General features: G+C 40.8%; 1 protein-coding gene across 1 annotated transcript in view; it reads left to right on the forward strand.

Annotated features, from left to right (window-relative positions):
• The first annotated feature begins 686 nt into the window (after positions 1-686).
• Positions 687-19383, forward strand: part of FAS (Fas cell surface death receptor) — a 28500-nt gene continuing 9803 nt past the window's right edge. The window contains exons 1-2 of the mRNA XM_084904352.1: positions 687-1133; positions 16502-16661. Of these exons, the coding sequence (XP_084760478.1) occupies positions 1104-1133; positions 16502-16661 (190 nt within the window). The 5' untranslated portion in view covers positions 687-1103. The remainder of the gene's footprint in view (positions 1134-16501; positions 16662-19383) is intronic.

Here is a 19383-nt window from a genome sequence, read left to right on the forward strand (position 1 = left end):
GCCGGGCAGAGACGAGCACACCAACACCTACAAGACTGGTCATAAGTGCAGCTCAAAACACAAGTCATGTCCTGGCTGGTGTGGCTCAGTGGATAGATTGTGGCCTGCAGACTGAAGGGTCCTGGGTTCCATTTCAGGCAAGGGCACATGCCTGGGTTGTGGGCTCCATCTCCAGTAGGGGGCGTGCAGGAGGCAGCCGATCAATGATTCTCTCTCATCATGGATGTTTCTATCTCTCTCTCTCACCCTTTTTCTCTGAAATCAATCAAAATGTATTTAAAAAAAAAACACACACACACAAACCACAAGTCAGCATACAAATTTCCCCTCCTGTAAAATTCGTGCAAACTACTCAGACAGATCTACTTTTCCAAAATAACTTTGAGAGGTGTTAACTAGAGCATCAAAGAATCACGGTCCCCGCCCCCCCCCCCCTTTTTTTTTTTTTTTTTTTTTTTTTTTTAGAAAATCGACCAGGAAATGAGTAATAAAGGAGGAGAGGGGAAGTTATTGTGAACCTTAAATACAGCCTGAGCTGGGGGATTTGTCAGGGGTAGTAAGCAAGCATTGTTCTCTGCTTGAGAAATAAAAGCTAAGGAGTCCTTCGCCCTTGGCACAATCCCCACAGCACAACGCCTGGATCTTCTCCGCGGATCCCTGTGACTGCACACACGATTCCTACACACACACACACACACACACACACACACACACACACCCGCACAGCTGATCGAGAGCCTGGTGTTCTAATGGGGAATGCCCGTTTGTGCAATCAACTTCGCTCTTGCTCCACGCCCCGCTCGGCGTTCCTCCTCCCCCCGCACCCCCTCCTGGGCAGGGCGCTCTCCCCAGCCAGGAGTTCCCCCGCAGGGCTTCCTCCCCTCCCCTCTCCACCCCCTGGCCCGGGAGGGAGGAGGTGCATTTCCTTTGGTCGCTTCGGGGAGCAGCGCGCACAGGTGCTCCGAGACACACTCAGGAGAGAGAAGCGGGGAGCTGCGAGTCCCGGGAGAGGCCGGGCGGGGCTGTCATCTCTCCCTCCCGGAGCTGAGCCGCGCTGCCGGGGCTCGAGAGGCTCTTAAACTTCGCCGGATCGCTCCCCAGCGATGCCCCGGATCGGGGTCCTCCTGCTCCTGGTGAGTCCTCTCCGCCGGGGTGGGGCGGGCGCTGCAGCGCCCGGGGTGACGGCCGGCCGCGCCCCGGGGCGGCGATCCACAGCGGGCCCCGGGGCTAGGACTTTGGCATCGGATGATCGGGGGACCTCCGGGACCTGGGAGGTCTGGGGACGCTGGAGGGGCAGCTGGGCGGGACAGATGGGGGGAGGGGGGTGTCTTCCGAACAGGTCCTTGCGGATCCCGCCGCAGGACCGCTCCGGGCCGTGGGGTGCGCGCCCGGCCGTGGCGGGACGGGACGCGGGGCTGGACGTGGCATCGCCGTTTCCCGCAAAGTTAGGGACTGAGCCCGGGGCGGCGGCGGCGGCGCCGGAGGCTTTCGGCCGCCCCGCTCCTCTCTCCACCGTGAACTTGGCGCTGCTCGCGTCTAGTTTGCTCTCCTGTCACCGACGCAGAAAAAGAAACTGTTTTTGTTTGCTCCCGGAAATGCCTCTCCTTAATATTGCAAGTCACTGTCTCTGGGTTTTGTGGTTTTTTTTTTTTGTTTGTTTTTTCCCCTTCCTGCTTTTCATTTTCTCCTTGGAAACTTTCTCAGCGGCACTCACTCCCACGCGAGTTTGAACCGGGGCCGGAGGGAGTGTCGGCCCCAGCGCTGCGGTGGCTGCTCCCGCAGCTCCCGCCCTGGCGCCTGCACTCGGCCTAAGAAGCCGCCTCTTTTTGGAGTCCTTTTCTCAGAAATGCCAGCTCCAAAGTGGCAAATAGAAGAATCGTGGCCTCTGAAAGCCACTGGATTCTTATTTTATTCGGCCCCACCCAAGTTCCAGCACTGTTAGGCTTGTTAATAAACACGATCTTATCAGTTCTCTCAGCAGCTATGTAGCCAGGAGGGTGGCCTCCTGTCCATTTTACAGATGCAAAATGGAGTTTGGAAAGTTTTTCACCGGAGCTCACACAGGTGACAAGGCCTGGATTTCATTTCATTCCAAAGCCCAGGGAGTTTGTTGATTGCACCCATTTAAAAAACAACAACAACAGAAGTTGAAAGAAAATCAAACATAATAATGTCTGGACATGGTTATGATTGGGAAGAAAATTCTCCCTGATTGGAAAAATTAATTCTCCTTGGTCCCTTCAGAAATAAGATGCAATATTTGGGGCCTTTAGAAACTTCCTTAGAGAAAATTTAAGAATCAAAATTGAGAAACCATTTATACAATCTCAAATCACATCCTTCTTGCCTGGAGGGTAGTTCAGGAGCATTATTCTGATATGTGTAGGGTGTGTGTGTTGATTCCCTGAAAAGGCATATAAAAATAATCAACCAAGGAATGCATGAATAAGTGGAACAGTGTTTTTCTCTCTCTTTAAAATCTAGTAATAAGTTAAAAAAACAAACAAACAAAAAAAAACCACATCCGCGGAAGCCAGTTTGGCTCAGTGGTGGAGCTGTCAGTCTGCGGAATGAAAGGTCCCAGGTTCGATTCCTCCAGTCAAGGGCATGACATTGGTTGCGGGCACATCCCCGGTAGGAGTGTGCAAGGGGCAGCTGATGTTTCTCTCTCATCGACCTTTCTAGCTCTCTTTCTCCCTTCCTCTCGGTAAGAAATCAATAAAATATTAAAAAACAAACAAACATCCTTTCTCTTCCTTATGATTAAGGACTACATTATTGCAATGTTTGCTTTGGAAATCCCTCCTAGTTCTAGGGACAGCAATACTAGTACATGTAGCAACATTATCAAAGCCGGGAGCTATACTTAACTTTATGCTATGGCATCTTTACAAGAGGTACATATTCAAAGCACAAAGGAAACCTTGCTTCTCTGAAAGAATGCATGCACACACATTCATCTATATGCATACCTTTATTTATATATTCATATTATTATATTATGTATAATATCATAAATTAAATACAGTTTGTTTATTATACTGGGTGCTCCAAAAAATGTATACACACGTTAACAGCTGATAGTTCAATTTTGAAAATGAAATGTATTTTAATAAACATGGCCTTTATAATTATTATAATTATAATTATACACTGCAATTATAATTATTCAAAGTGTAGGTATACATTTTTGGGACACCCTTTATTTATATGATATGTGGCCTAGAAAATTAAGACTTATTAAATATGGTTTATAAATGCAGATGAGTAAAAAGGGAAAAAAATGGCATAACCCTGTCACCTAGGTAACCCTTGTTTACATTCTATAGTCTGTCCTCCATTTCTCCCTTCTAAATTTAGTTACTCAGAGGCCTGCCTTGTACTTACCACTTGCCTAATATCACACCTCCATTCTGAAGTTTCTTTCTTTTTTAATTGAATTTATTGGAGTGACATTGGTTAATAAAATTATGTAGGTTTTACATGTATAATTCTATAATACCTCATCTGTATATTGTATTATGTGTTTACCACTCCAAATTACCATTTATCCACTCTTTACATTCTTCTATATCTCTCTACCCCCTTTTCCCTCTGATAATCATCATACTATTGTCTGTGTCTTTGAGTTTGGTTTTTTTTTTTGGTTTTTTTTTGGTTCTCTTTTGCTTAACATTTTACATTTTTCACCCAAACCCCCAAACCCTTCCCTTCTGACAGCTGTCAATCTGTTCTCTGTCAATCTCTTTCTATTTTGTATGTTAGTTTATTTTGTTCATTAGAATCCACATATGAGTGAAATCCTGTGGTACTTGTCTTCCTCTGGCTAGTTTCTTTCTCCAGGTCTATAAATATTGTCACAACAAATAAGATTTCTTTAAAAAATGTTTTTATTGATTTTAGGGAGAGGAAGGAAGAGGGATAGAGAGATAGAAACATCAATGAGAGAGAGTCTTCAATTGGCTGCTTCCTGCATGCCCCTACTGGGGATTGAGCCCACAACCCTGGCATGTGCCCTAACCTGGAATCAAATTGGTGACCCCTTATTTCATGGATCATCTCTCAATCACTGAGCCACACAGGCCAGACAAGATATCTTTTTTTTTTTTTTTTAAGGTTGAGTAGTTTTTCCATTGTGTAAATACTACAATTTTGTTGTTTTTTCTAATCCACTCATTTACTGATGGGTACTTAGGCTGTTTCCAAATCTTGGCTATTGTATAATAAATAACACTGCAATGAACATAGTAGTGTGCATATACTCTTTTGAATTATTGTTTTAATTTTCTTCAGATATATTCCAGAAGTGGAATCGCTGAGTCATAGGTAGCTCCATTTTTAATTTTTTGCAGTAACTCCATACTGCTTTCCACAGCGGCTGCAGCAGTCTGCATTCCCACCAACATTGTACAAGGGTTCCCTTTTCTCCATATCCTCACCAACATTGTTGTTTGTTGATTTATTGATAGCCATTCTGACAGGTGTGAGGTGATATCTCATTGTGGTTTTAATTTTAATTTCTCTGATGATTAGTGATGTTGAACATTTTTCCCTATGTCTATTTGGGCATCTTTATATGTTCTTTGGAGAAGTGTGTATTTAGATCTTTTGTCCATTTCTTAATTAGGTTGTTTGTTTGTGGGTGTTTTTTTTTTTGTATTGAATTATATAAGTTCTTTATAAATTTTGCATATAACACCTTATTGCATGTATCACTGTTGAATGTCCTCTCAATTAGAGGGTTGTGTTTTCATTTTGTGGATGGTTTCCTTTGCTGTGCAAAATATTTTAGTTTGATATAGTCCCATTTGTTCATTTTTATGCTTTATTGCATATATTGTGTTCTTTATTTCTTACTGTTTTTTTTATGCTTTCTGTGTCATTTTTCATGCTGTTGAATTTCTCACTAGGTTCCTTGAATGTCCTTATAACCACTTTTTTGAACTCTATTTCTGGTAATTGCTTACTTCCACTTCATTTAGCTCTTTTTCTGGAGATTTCCTGTTCTTTTATTTGGAATTTGTTTCTTTGTCTCCCCAGTTTGGCTACCTCATTACGTTCATTTCTATGTATTAGATAGATCTGCTATATTTCTTAGCCTTTGTATCGTGGCCTTATGTGGTAGGTGTCCTGGGGGAGCCAGTGGCACAGTCTCCTTGATCAGCTGGGTTGGATGCTCCAGGAATGTCCCTTGTTGGCTTATGTGGCCCCTCCTGTTGTAAATGAATCTTGATTGTCATTGCCCCATTCATGCATGAGGCCATCCCTCAGGCTGGGTGCCTGTGAGGATTGACCCTGACTGCAGGGTACAAGCTGCTGTGCAGATGCTGACCACAGGAGGCAGATTATACCTCAGCTGGGTCTGGTACCACTTTTGAAGCTAATTGGATCCTGCTCTGATACTTTCTGAAGCTGGCCACTGGATGTGTCTGTTCTAGCGTCTTTTTGGAGGGACTCTGGTGCAGGTCAGTGTCAGACACTACCTGTGACCAGCCCTGGGCTACCTGTTTGGAGACACAAAGTGACCCACAGTTAGTGGCTGCCTCTACTGGGCCTTGGTGTGCATGGGAAGGACTGGACCAAGCCGCACATCAAGTTGCTTCCCACCAGCACCGAACCCAGTGGCAAAAGGCCTAAGGCTCCCCAAGATCTGCCTCTACCTGCCTCCGCCTGCCAGCTGCCAGTTAGGCTCAGTCACAGAACCTCTGGTGGTACTCAAGTTCCATGAGATACATTCTCAGTGAGTGCTGCTCAGCAGATTGATACAGGTTTGAACTTGGGTCTGAGGCCACTCAGCAAATGCCCCAGGGTAGACTAAGCCTAGCTGCCACCTACTGGGTGCTCACACACCTTTGGGTGTGGCAGGGTCTCAGGGAGTCACCAGTACCAAGCCAGCAGTTTATAAACAGGTCCAAAGAGACCAAGATTTGGCCGTGTGAAGGGAGGACTCTGCACCAGTCTGGTATGAGAGGGAAAGATGGCTCTTGTTCTAGAGCCATGCATCTCAGTGTTTCCCAGATTCTGTCAGGAGTTCAATCTCAGCAGGATGGGGACATAAGGAGTCAGGAGGATGGGGCTAGTGGGTCTCCCAATGAGGGAGAGGTATCCCTCAGGCTTCAGGGGTGGGCGGTCGTGGCTCCCACCCCTGAGTCACACAACTCAGTCTTGCCTGGATTCTGCCCAGACCTCGGCAGGGTGGAGCCACTCACAGGAGGCTGGATTTGCCAGGAGCCCCAAGCGTGGTGACAGCAGATTGTCCATGGTGAGGAGGCATTGCCAGTCAAGTTCATGAGAAATTAGGTTGCATGTCCCCCATCCCAAAGCTACACAACATAGTCACCGACATCCCCTAAGTCTGCCTGCACCCCAGCTCAGGCAGCTGACTGCTCAATAAGGCCTAAGTTCCACTGGGTGGGACAACAGGGAGTCCAGGCCGAGGGCGGTTGCATTTCCCCAGGCTAATGCCATCTGCAGGGGAGAGCTCCACCCTAGCAAGATAAGGTCTACGGTGTGGGAGAATGACTCCACACAGGAATCCTGGTGGATGGTCCTTCAGCTCTCTCTTCAGAGTCACAAACCCAGCCTCTCCTCAAGTGACTCTAAAGCACTCCACCTGGTCCCAGGGTGAGTGGCTGTGAGATTTTGTGACCCGTTAGGCGGATACCTGTGTCTTTAGCAGACTTTCTTTTCTCCCTGGTGGGCAGAATCCCCACTGACACTCACAGCGAGATGTTTTGTGGGCACCTGTTCTCAGCTCCAGTTCTCTGAGCTGGGGAGCTTGGTTTGGGGTTGAGACTGTTTGGGGTTGATGCTATTTCTGAGTAAATCTCTTTGGGACACTAGTAATTTCCTTCTAAATAGTTCATATCGTGGAAGTGTCAATATTTTGAAGGAATCTCTCTGAAGGCCACGAGAATTCTTTAGGGCAGCTCTATCACTATAGAACAAAGGTCAGTTGGAGAGAATAACTGTTTTCTAAGAAATGATCAAAAACCTGAATAAGGAAATCCCCCTCTTGAAAACCCCTTGTGAGTTAAATACCTTTTGGCAAATTATCTTGGGTTTCAAAAGTCCCTTAATGAGTCTCATGTTTTCTAATAGGTATTAAAGACTATTTACTTATGATAAAAAATGATAACAAGGACATAATTTCAAATTTGATCGATAAAATGAAAAGCAAGGTAACCCAAATTAGGACAGTGACTCCATCTCTTCTTTCTTTTTAAATAGGTAAATATAGAGACATTGATACAAAAAGTAATTCTTGAAAAAGAAGTCACTCATTATTTCACCACCTAATACAAAGGTTTTTTTAATTTTATTTTATTTACAGCCTCTGGCCTTGCATACACATGTACAAAATTGCATATTTATTCAGCACTTTGTATAGCTCGCCTCTTGTCAGTTTGTGTATTCACCAATCTTTTTCTATTTCTACCTAATTCTCATATCCTAATATTTATTGGATGCATTATAGAGAGGACATTTATTAAATGACCTTATATTACTATAATTTTTATCACATCATTTTATTACTTATAATTTACTCTAAAGGAAACATTTTTTAAATGTACTGGAAAAGATATATATGTATATACACACACACACACACACACACACACACACACACACATATATATACATACATACATATCGTATGTATGTAATATATATAATTACTATTGCCAAAGCCATATATGTCTCTATATGTGTTTGTGTGTATAATTACCTAAAATTATGTTAGAACTATTGTAAGTACCTTACAAAAGGTTTCTGGATCCAGTAACTGTTTTTTCAACATGAGTATAGATTTAGGCCTATTAAAAAATTGGGCCTACACTGTCCCAGTCTGTGTTTTGTTTAGCCCAGTGGTTGGCAGACTCATTAGTCAACAGAGCCAAATATCAATAGTACAACGACTGAAATTTCTTTTGAGAGCCAAATTTTTTAAACTTAAACTTCTTCTAACGCCACTTCTTCAAAATAGACTTGCCCAGGCTGTGGTATTTTGTGGAAGAGCCACACTCAAGGGGCCAAAGAGCTGCATGTGACTCGAGAGCCGCAGTTTGCCAACCACAGGTTAAGCCCATGTAGTATTGACACATATATTATGTATATATTGTACTTTTTATGCTATATGGGTGTGTGCATCCATTCACAAAAGTGAGAAAACAGCATTTAACTACCTCGCAAGTTATAATCATTTCCTGGAAGACCTGGCTTTAAAAAGAAAAAGTGTTTTTGGCTTTTTATGTTGTTGAATTCCCAACACCAATTAAGTACAGTTTCTTTAATTCAGTCTTAAACAAGGACAAATAATTCAACCTACTTGCCTACCTTACTGTTTTTTATTTTTATTTCATTTTATCAGTTGTTTTGTTAAATTTTTTTGAAGTGAGAGCTTGAGCAGTAAAGCCCAAATGAGAAAGTTGATTGTTGTGAAATTGGTGACTTCATCTTCCATAGAAGGAACTGAGCAAGATATCTCCTTTGATCACAGCTCCATTCTTGATTTGAAATGACCTTTTGTGCAACCACACCACTCCCACCTATGGTATTTAGAATCAGCATTCACAGCAATATTTGACAACTAGCGCATGTTCCACTAAGTGGGTATGAGAGTGAATTTAGTATGAAGTTATGCATTTTGTGCAAGGAAATCTTATAAATTTGCAAATATTACAACTGGTGGATGTACTCAGCCCAGCAAAGTGAGCAAGCCTACTGCAGGTTTTGTTAAGCTGTGGGCTGGGATAAACTTGCATATTTACAATAAACTGGGCATTGGATTCATTAACAACAGGTTGTCCTTTCGTTAAAACTTGGAGCATTATAGATTTACTCCCTCTGTATTCTGGGAGGCCATAAAAACATAAGATGTGAGAAAGGTCAATATTGATTTCTGAGGGCAAAGATCTTGGAGGTGGTGGGGGAGGGGAGAGAAAGAGAGATAAAGATAGAAAATGAATTTAGAGCAAGTGGTTAAATTGCTTGCTCAGGCTGAAAATTGAGCTTTGGCTTCTAGCCATCCTCACAAAAGGTTTCTAGATCCTAGTACCGTAGAATGTTTTTTTGTTTTGTTTTTTTGTTTTGTTTTTCATGTAAGTATCTGTATGGATTTGGGCCTAATTTCAGAAGTTGGGCCTACACTGCCCCAGACTATTTTATTTAGACTGCATGGTATTAACACACAGAATATGTATGTATGTGTACGTATATATTTTTAATATTAGTTGCCACCATTTAAATGTTGGAGGATTTTGGTTTCTCTTTGAAAGAAGATGGAGGCCCACATGCCACGTGGCCCTCACTCCTCTGAACCAGATGCGTCCCCTTTAGACAAGCCCTTCCTACTCATTCTTTCCTGCTCCACCTGACTGCTTTCTCTTTCTGTGCTCCCACTGTGGCTCCTCTGGACATGAGGATGCTAGGGCTCTAGTTTAGGATTTTATAGCCCTTCTTTTATCCTTTTCTTCCACCCAAGATGACCTGTTTTATTCAGGCTTATTTTTAGAAGGGTCATGAATTCTCCATAAAAAGTCAAATTCTGATTTGCAAGTGAGAACACTTGCAAATGTTGTTAATCTATAATGCTCTTAAGCCCTCACATGTAAGTGTAACTTACTAACCTTTATTTTACTTCTCTTTTTTAAAAAAAAAATATATTTTTTATTGATTTCAGAGAGGGAGGGAGAAAGAGAGAGAGAGAGAGAGAGAGAGAGAGAGATCAATGATGAGACAGAACCACCTATCGGCTGCCTCCTGCACGCCCCACAGCAGGGACCAAGCCCACAACCCAGGCATATGCCCTGACCTGGAATTAAGCAGTAAGCTTCTGGTTCATAGGTTGACGCTCAACCACTGAGCTACACTGGTCACACAGTTGTTCTCCACTGCGGTGAGTATCAACTGGGGTGCTTGTTGAAGATAATCACAAGGAGAGCCTCATTCTCAGAGATTCTGAATCTTTGGGTCTTTAGAGGGACCTAAGTACTTTTTTTTTTTTAAGCATCACTACTTGCTTCTGATGTCCGTCAGGGTTTTGAGAACTATTTTTTTAATGCTAGCACTAAACTCAAAATCTAATCCCAGTCAGAACTTTCTAGTTCCTCGTTTTATTATATGTATTGCTTGATTGGTCAGGGGTCTAACCTGCCTCAACTATCTCTCTCCTGGTCTTCCCAAAAACTGATCTTAAGGAAGAAAGAAGACATTGTTAGAATAAGATTACCTTGTATTTTTACTTACATTTTTTTTTAAATGAATGGAATCTTCACTTGCTTTTTTCATGTAGAAAATTTGATCTTATCTGTTTTTATGACAGTTTTTCAATAATGTACCTACCTCAAAATGTCATGACTATTTCCTTATTTTTTTTACACAAATATGTTATAGGTGCATGGTATAATTGGAAATAGTGAACTGTTCATGGTATCTTTAGAATTTATTTTTCTGCTAGTGTTAATAAATAACTAAAAGACTAGAAAGCAAGTGAGCAGAATCAACCAGCTGAGCCTCATGTGTTTTTCCATTTGTGCTCCCAGCAGCAGAGGACAACGATATGTCAACCCGCCTAGAGGGGCCTGGAAGGCTGGGCAGAAGCGGTTCAGGTTCCTATCAGCCCTTGATGATACCAGTTCCAAAAGCCATCTGAAATCTCTTGTTTATGTAGCTCAGTGTTAGTGCATGACGAGAACTGCTTGTGCTCAGCTGTGAGGAGTCCCAAGTGCTTATGTACCACGACATCCTTCAGCTTCAAAACCAGAGAATCAAGAGGCTGTATTTATTTCTTAGGGCTGCATTACAAAGAAAGTATCACAGGCCTGTGGCTTACACAGCAGACATTCATTTTCTCATAGTTCTAGAGGCCAGACTCTGCAGTCAAGCTGTTGTCCAGGTTGGGTCCTTCCAAAGGCCATGAGAAAAAGGCCCTGTTGCAAGCCTCTCTCCTTGGCTTATGAATTGTCCTTCTCCCTGTCTTCACACCTTCTTCCCTTTGTGTCTGTGACCCAATGTCATCTTCTTTCTTATGGGGACCCTTGTCCCTATGAGTTAGGACATACTCTACAGACCTCATTTTTAACTTAATTATCTCTTTAAAGACCTTGCCTCTAAATATGGTGATACCTTGGAGTACTGGGGTTAGGGCTTCAATCTAAGAATTTAGAAGTGGGGGAGATGTGATTCAGCCCATAAGAATCCTGACTCTCCCTAGCCAGTTTGGCTCGGTGGATGGAGCGCCAGCCTGTGGACTGGAGGGTCCCGGGTTCGGTTCTGGTCAAGGGCATGTACCTTGGTTGCGAGCACATCCCCAGTAGGAGGTGTGCAGGAGGCAGTTGATTGATGTTTCTCTCTTATCGGTGTTTCTAACTCTATTCCTCTCTGTAAAAAAATCAATAAAATATATTTAAAAAAAGAAGAAGAAGAAAAGAAAAAGAATCCTGACTCTCTTGAGTTAACAGTATGCTGTGGACCAATCCCCATACGAGCTTGGGGCACAGCTTCCTCTATCAAATGAGGGGTTTGAATTGGGTCATCTCTAAAATCCTTTCTGCTCTAAAATGGTCAATAAAGTGAAATACCCAATTTCAGGTTATATGATTAAGATCTTAGGAATTAGTTAGAGACTTAAAAAAAATCACTTTCTCTATCTACCATCCTCACAAGTCACCCATTGCCTTCTGCTACCTCTTATCTGAATTTTGAAAGAGTGTTTGCATGGTAGGTAGAGGGGGACTCTTTTCCCTGGAACCCCGTCATCCATCTACTCTCATCAATCTGTTTGAAGTTCCCCACGAGGAGTTAAATGTCCACTTTCAACTTGAGATATCTAACTTTTAAGTCACGTTATCAACATGTATTTTTAAATGACTAAGAACTTTATTTTATTATCCTGGATAATAACACTAGTTTAAGGAAATATATCCAACTAAAGGTGAGTGGTTATGATGGTTGGATTTAGTAAAATTATAAGACTACTATTGAAACCTAAACAGCAAAAGAAAACTTATATGAAGGATTAAGTGCTAATAATTCAAAGATTTAGAATATTTTCCACCTTCCAAATACTAGGCTGCTAGTATAGATTCACCACTTTTATTATCCAGATTGTCTACTCTTATTGAAAAAGAATAGCACAAATGATAAATGAAAGTTCTTAAGGTTTTAACACAATCCTGCTACCTCTACAGTTGTCCCCTTTTATTTTATTTTTTATTGTACAACTAGCACATGTTCAGTATAGAAAAAAACAGATGAGTTAAGCAAAACACACACACACACACACGCACGCACACAGGCACACAATCACAACAAATCACTCATAATCTTGGCAACTAGAAATAAGCACTCAACATTTTGTAGTGTTAAAATAATTTTCTGCCAAAACCTGTTTGGCTCAGTGGATAGAGTGTCAGCCTGCGGACAGGCTGGGGTCCAGGGTTCGATTCCAGTCAAGGGCATGTACCTTGGTTGCGGGCACATCCCCAGGTCGGGGTGTGCAAGAGCAGCTGGTCGATGTTTCTCTCTCATCAATGTTTCTAACTCTCTATTCCTCTCCCTTCCTCTCTGTAAAAAATAAATAAAATACATTTTAAAAAATAATAATTTTCTGCTGAAACATTTCTTTATTCTTGAAATGTTCCCTACGTTCTCTCTTCTTTCTGTTGTCTTAATCCCTGACCTTCCAGCACTGAACCCTCTGGATGACCACTATATTCTCTAGTGAACACAGCATCTTCCTGCAGGATCTGAGCACAGTGATTGTCGGGAATAAACTCCCTTCTGTGCTTTTGTTAGAAGTAGACAATTTACATATAAACTCTTTGAATGTAGAATCCTTATCTGTTTACTGTTGTGTTCCAAGGTCATCTGTCTGGCACATAGTAGGCACTCAACAAAGTATTTGCTTAATTATTAGTTGATTAATGGAGTAGCTAATATTATTCCTAGCAGAATATACAATTGAGTTTTCTCTGGTTTTCAATCTTTGTTATGGCAGAGATTTAAAATTATTTCAATTCCTCCATTTCCTCCCACTTGTTCAATACTTGCTCTAGTTTATTCACTTTTCAGGGATTGATTTAACCTATTTTTCTCACCTTTTCAAAAGATTTTCTGATTAAAAAAAATTTTGAGCACACAGCTTATTTAGTTCTTTGTGGGTTTCCTGCCTTGTCACAGTCAAAACGCCTCAGCTTCTGCCTGGAACGTTTGGGTTACATCTTTGCATACTGCAATCTTGAGTTGATGAAAAACTCTTTAAAAATACAAGCTGTATGGAGCACTGCTTATATCTCATCATGCAGCAGTCACAACATACTCTTCAAACCCAGCTTTCTTTTTCATTCTTGACATAATTTTTGATGCTGAACTAAATAAGAAACGTTTCCAGAAATTCAACTGTGCGAAGCAGGTGTGAGCAAATATGAGGTGAGGTTGGTGTCTGTTTCACGGCCGGGTATTTTGTCTCTTCAGTGCTCTACTTCAGGCTGCACATCACTCCAGTTCTGAATGTACTTTGCACAGTAGATTTTGATTTCCAATCAAGAACATCAAAGCTAAAACAAAATGAATTAGAAAGTTTATTTTACACAGCTCCAGAAAGCTGAGTATATGCAGTTTTCCAGAAATAGCACTAATGCAACACTCCATAAATATAAAATGTGTTGTGTCCCTGAGCATTTGATCATTTAAACCAAGGATTGTGGGCCTGGTCATAAGATAATCTCATGAATATTAGATAAAATTAGCATACCAGGAAAGATAGTCTCTCTCTCTCTCTCTCTCTCTCTCTCTCTCTCTCTCTCTCTCTCTCTCTCACACACACACACACACACACACACACACACACAATTGGGTATCAACTCTGGATGCTTTCATGTGCTGGCAATATCTGGAATGTTAAATGGTTAGTATATTTAATTCCAGTCTATCACATAGAACAGTGAGGTATTAATGGAATAAGGATCTTGAAAATTTGAATGATTTCATGTGAAAGCCTTTCCATTAAACATTTGGTATGCTTTCAATCGCATTATTATTACTTTCTAGAGTGCCCAATTCAATTGCTATTTATTAGCTTTAAATTCTCTGATCTAGACGAAAGACTGATATTAACAGGATAGCAGGATGACCGGTAGAGAAAGTAAGAAGCAGGGAACTGTCCTCCTGAAAAGATAAATTGATGCTAATAAATTGTTTTACTCAAAGCTGTATGGAGAGATCATAGATTCAAAAGTGTTCTAAAAAGTAAGTCATGTCAATATTAAGGATAAAACATCCCCAAATTATTAATCTATTATATATCACATGCTCATGTGCAAATCTGCTTCTGGAAACTAAACACTCACTTTTTATTACAATCAATGTGTTTAGTCCTAGAACCTGGCTCAAGAAATGTCTGTTGGATTGAAGACTCAGTAGCTTGATAGTAAAGACAGCATATTCAGGCATAATTCCTCTGATCTGTGTCTTAGTTGTTCCCTACCTAGAGTTGTTTTTATATGGAAAATAAGCTGCATCCTGTGGTAATTTCACCTCCTTGTGAGTGGAATGGAAACAACACTGAAATGGGCGTTAGGAGACTTAGACAAGTCCTAGCTCTTTATCTTGTGCTAATAAGTGACCTTGAACAAGTCAGATATTTTCTTGCTATTTTGGTGTTCTTTTCCCTCTTGGAAGACTATATATTCGTGATCCATTTTAAAATACATTTATCTCAGGAGGAGAAGTGGACAGCCACATCTTCATTCTTCCTTCTTTGGAGGTCTCATAGTATCCTGTGACCTGAAGGGGATACAGGCTTTGGTGACCACATGGGGAAGGGCTGAAATGAAAGAGGTAGGATTCGTGTGTAGAACATTTAGTTCTCATGACTCAGAAGATATCAATATTATTGCTATATCATAAAATACAAAAAATATATATGCCACGAAAAATGACCGTGAAAAAAAATCCACAGAACTAATAGTTTAAATTTTTTGATGCCTGGCAAAATAGAATGTACATTTTCCACATAAGATGAGAGATTATTTGAATTCATGTTTAGAGAAACAAAAATAAATAAATACTAGGAAACTCGTGGGGAAAAACAACTGGACATTACCTCTAAGTGTTTCCAAACATTTTTTAAATCCTCACCTGAGAATATATTTCTTGATTTTAGAGAGAGTGAGGAAGTGGGGGAGGAGAAGGGGGAGAAACATCAATGTGAGAAACATTGATTAGTTTGTCTCGCACATGCACCCTGGCTGGGGATCGAAACCTCAACCTTTTTGGTGTATAGGATGATGCTCCAACCACCTGAGCCACCTGGCCAGGGTCTAAACGTTTTTCTAGGAACTCTAATCTATAACAGATAAATTTAACACAATATTACTTAGACGGATGGACTTTTATCTCCAGAAGACAGGAACCAAAAATAGATTAAAAATTGGTTCTCTATTAAGTGAAGTTTCTTTTTTTCTGAACAAAGGTTAAGAAAATTCTGTTAGATTTATTGTATGATTTGATAACCAGAAGGATTCATCGAAACTGTTGATTCTATGACTATGTATAAAAAGGGAAGAAATAGCCCTAGCCAGTGTAGCTCAGTAGATAGAGCATCAGTCTGTGGACTGAAGAGCCTTAGGTTCGATTCTGGTCAAGGGCACATGCCTGGGTTGCAAGCTTGATTTCCAATAGGGGGCGTGCAGGAGGCGACTGATCAATGATTCTCATCATTGATCTTTCTATCTCTCTATCTCTCTGCCTTCCTCTCTGAAATCAATAAAAATACATTTTTCAAAAAGGGGAAACAATAGAACATGCTATATGAGCTAAGTGCCAGGCTTGGGAGAAAGTATCACTTTTTACTTTCATAATAACCCTTTAGCCTTCAAGACAGGAGGTACAGATCCGGACATTGAGGAGCAGTGAGATTATAAAACTTGCCTAACGTCACTCACATGTTGGTGGCAGAGCTGGGATTCAAACAGGAGACATTTTGAAATCTCATGGTTTTTCCACTATGCTGCCCCTCAGTGGATCTTTATAATAATAGTAGCAATAATAATTTACAATAATATTGCTTATTGACCACTTATTTATTATGAGCCAAGAATTGTACAAAGACCTTTAAGTGCCTTCTTTTATTCAATTAACAAACCCATGAAGAAGAGATTGTTTGCACTTTGTAAATAAAAAACACAGAGTCTCAGAGAACTTAAGTGACTTTACTTACACTCACCCGGCCGGTACGTGGGAGCCAGTGTTTGCTTTTGAACCCAGAGCCCATTCAGATGCTGTTTCGAGGGCAGATTGGAGAACCTGACATCTGAACAGTCCTTCAGTGGACCTGCTCCTTTTTTGGAGATGGGTCAACACAACAGGAGGATGGAGCCCCACACTGAATTTGCCTGTGTGCTGTGGCAAATACAGTCATTGGGGGCAGTTTATCCTTGCTTACCAAGTTCTTTGGATCAGAAGTCAGTAAAATTCTCTTCATGCTTTTCTTTTGCAGATACTTGCCATTCGCGCTGAATCGAGTAAAGATAATTCCCCAGTGACTAATACCTACTCTGAGCCGTTGAAACCGAGTAAGAACATTACCAAAAGGGAGTCCGGGTGTCTGGAAGGCCAACAGCTTCAGGGCAGTTTCTGCTGCCTGCCATGTCTTCCTGGTATGTCTCACACACACATGCAGCAATTAGAGTGCGAATTAGGGTGAGGAATAACATCGTGATGATAAAGAAAAGGTTTTTTACAGCATTTGGTTCTCCTGTGTAACTACATTACTAAGAACAAAAAACCAGCTTGGAGATTATTTTCCCAAGATACGTTTAGCCCTAGCCGGTTTGGCTCAGTGGATAGTGTGTCGGCCTGTGGACCAAAGGATCCTGGGTTCGATTCCTGTCAAGGGCATATAACTTGGCTGCAGGCTCCTCCCTGGCCCAGGCCCCGGCTCTCATATAGGAGGCAACCAATTGATGTGTTTCTCTCACATCGATACTTCTCTCTGTCTTTCCCTCTCTCTTCCACTCTCTAAAAATCAATGGAAAAATATCCTTGGGTTATGATCAAAAGAAAAAAAAAACCACACATTTAATTCATCTTTATAACACTTGTTGGATGTAGGTATAAATAAGTATAGTTTACAAATGCTATGTACCTCTGAAATGAGAGGATTTATCTAGTTAGCTGCATTTTTCATTAGCAAAAGAAGACTCATTTGTGGGTATTAAAGCTCATCACTTCAGAACGGATTCGAATATTTCATAATAATTGTGGCACTCTGAAAGCAAGTATTTCAGTACTCCTGCTCAGCTAGAGACACTGAAGCCTGCAAACAGCATTTGCATTTTGCAGCTATATAACTAGCCAAGCTAGAAAAGCAACAGACAAAAACCAACCGTCTTTAAACATCAGTATTTTGAAATACAAACCAGTTTCAGATCGGAAATCCTTCTAACACCAGCAAATTGGAAGCTAAGCAGAATGCAGTTATGCAAGCTGTTTTTCAACATGGAGTAGACTGATGACTGTTTCATACAGATATGAATAAGTTCTTGCTGCTTTGTGAAGTAAGACTGGAAGATAACGGAAAACAACACTTGGTTTTATGTGACAGATTAGCAGAATCCTAAAGGACTGTGTAGGGTTTCATGGTTGGCCTCCCAGAATCCCAGCACTCAAGCTGTTAAACAGGCACGGGTCCAGCTTATAAGACGATTCCTCCAGCTTTCCCTGGCTGCCTCTCCAGGTTTTAATAACCCTACAGACAATCTCCCTTATAACCCAACCCTTCTCCAAATGGGAAAAAATGAATGCCTCTTGACTTTTGATAACTTACTACACACCTCAATTTGTCCTGTGGATTTTAATATTTCAGTTTTATTAGTGATTAAGGTATTACATATGTGTCCTTATCCCCCCATTGCCTTCTCACTTTCCCACCCCCAATCATGCCCTCACCCCTGTCGTCTGTGTCCATAGGTTAGGCTAATATGCATGCATACAAGTCCTTTGGTTGATCTCTTTCCCTAACCCCCCACCCTCCCCTACCTTCCCTCTGAGGTTTGAGTACCTGATCGATGCTTCTCTGTCTCTGGATCCATTTTTGTTCGTCAGTTTATGTTGTTAATTATAATTCATATAAGTATTGCTAAAGCATTATAAGGCCCCAGTGCACATTATAATCCACAAATGAGTGAGATCATATGATATTTATCTTTCTCTGACTCACTTACTTTGCTTAGCATAATGCTCTCCAGCTTCATCTACACTGTTGCAAATGGTAGGAGTTCCCTCCTTTTTATAGCAGCATAGTATTCCATTGTGTAGATGTACCACAGTTTTCTAATCCACCCATCTGCTGACGGGCAGTTGGGCTGTTTCCAAATCTTAGCTGTTGTAAATGTTGCTGCTATGAGCATAGAGGTGCATATATCCTGCTTAAGAGCTAAGAATGCTTATGTACCATTATTTCTTTTTAATTGAAGTATGTGGGTCAAAAACTTGAGGACCTTTTTACCTACTGATACAGAAATCAATCTATAGGAAAATGTCTTAAGAAAATGGTCAAAATAAAGGGAAATGCTCTATGTGTGACATTTCACTATGATACTCAATGATGTGGAACTAAGTAAATTTTGGAGTAGTCCAAAGCTAGAATATTTTGGTCAATCAAAGTCTTGATTTCTGATATATTTATAATATATTTCTCGATATACACAAATTCCCTTAAGAGGTGTTTTTTTTTAAATTCTTTATTGTTGAAAGTGTTTCCTTAAGGAATTTCTAACTAACCTGCTGGCTGAATTAACTGATTCTCTTTGCTCCATCTCTAAAATGTCCTGGATGGCATCCAACACATGCTAAACACTCCACCCACCTCTAGTCCCCCCTGTTGAACTTTAGGCTTTATTAATATTCAAATTGTTTTCAAATCTGTGATATAAATATGATTTCATTAAATGTTATGTAATCAATGGTATATGAATAAAAAGAGAAAATAGACTTTATTTCTGTGAAAATTAGTTTGAATGCTTTGGAGAATTTCAGGAAAAGTGAGCTGCTAAACTGAGTTGTTGATGACTTAGGTGAGGGCAAAATCAATGGAAAAATTATCAAATTATAAAAATATTGAAAACTTCTCATACAGATAATTAGTGTCTATAATTTTATCAGGTTTGATTCTGGTCAAGGGCATTCTGGTTGCAGGTTTGATCCCTGGCCCTGGTTGGGGCACATGCAGGAGGTAACCAATCAGTGTGTCTCTCCCACATCAATATTTCTCCCTCTCTCTGTCTCTCCCTTTCCCTTCCATTTTCTAAAAAAATGTGAATGGAAAAAAGGATTTGGGAGGATTCAAGTGAAGATTAACAAAAAAACAAAAGCAGTATT

The sequence above is a fragment of the Pipistrellus hanaki genome (assembly GCF_964339955.1).
Source record: "Pipistrellus hanaki genome assembly, chromosome: 14".
Classification (NCBI taxonomy): Eukaryota; Metazoa; Chordata; class Mammalia; order Chiroptera; family Vespertilionidae; genus Pipistrellus; species Pipistrellus hanaki.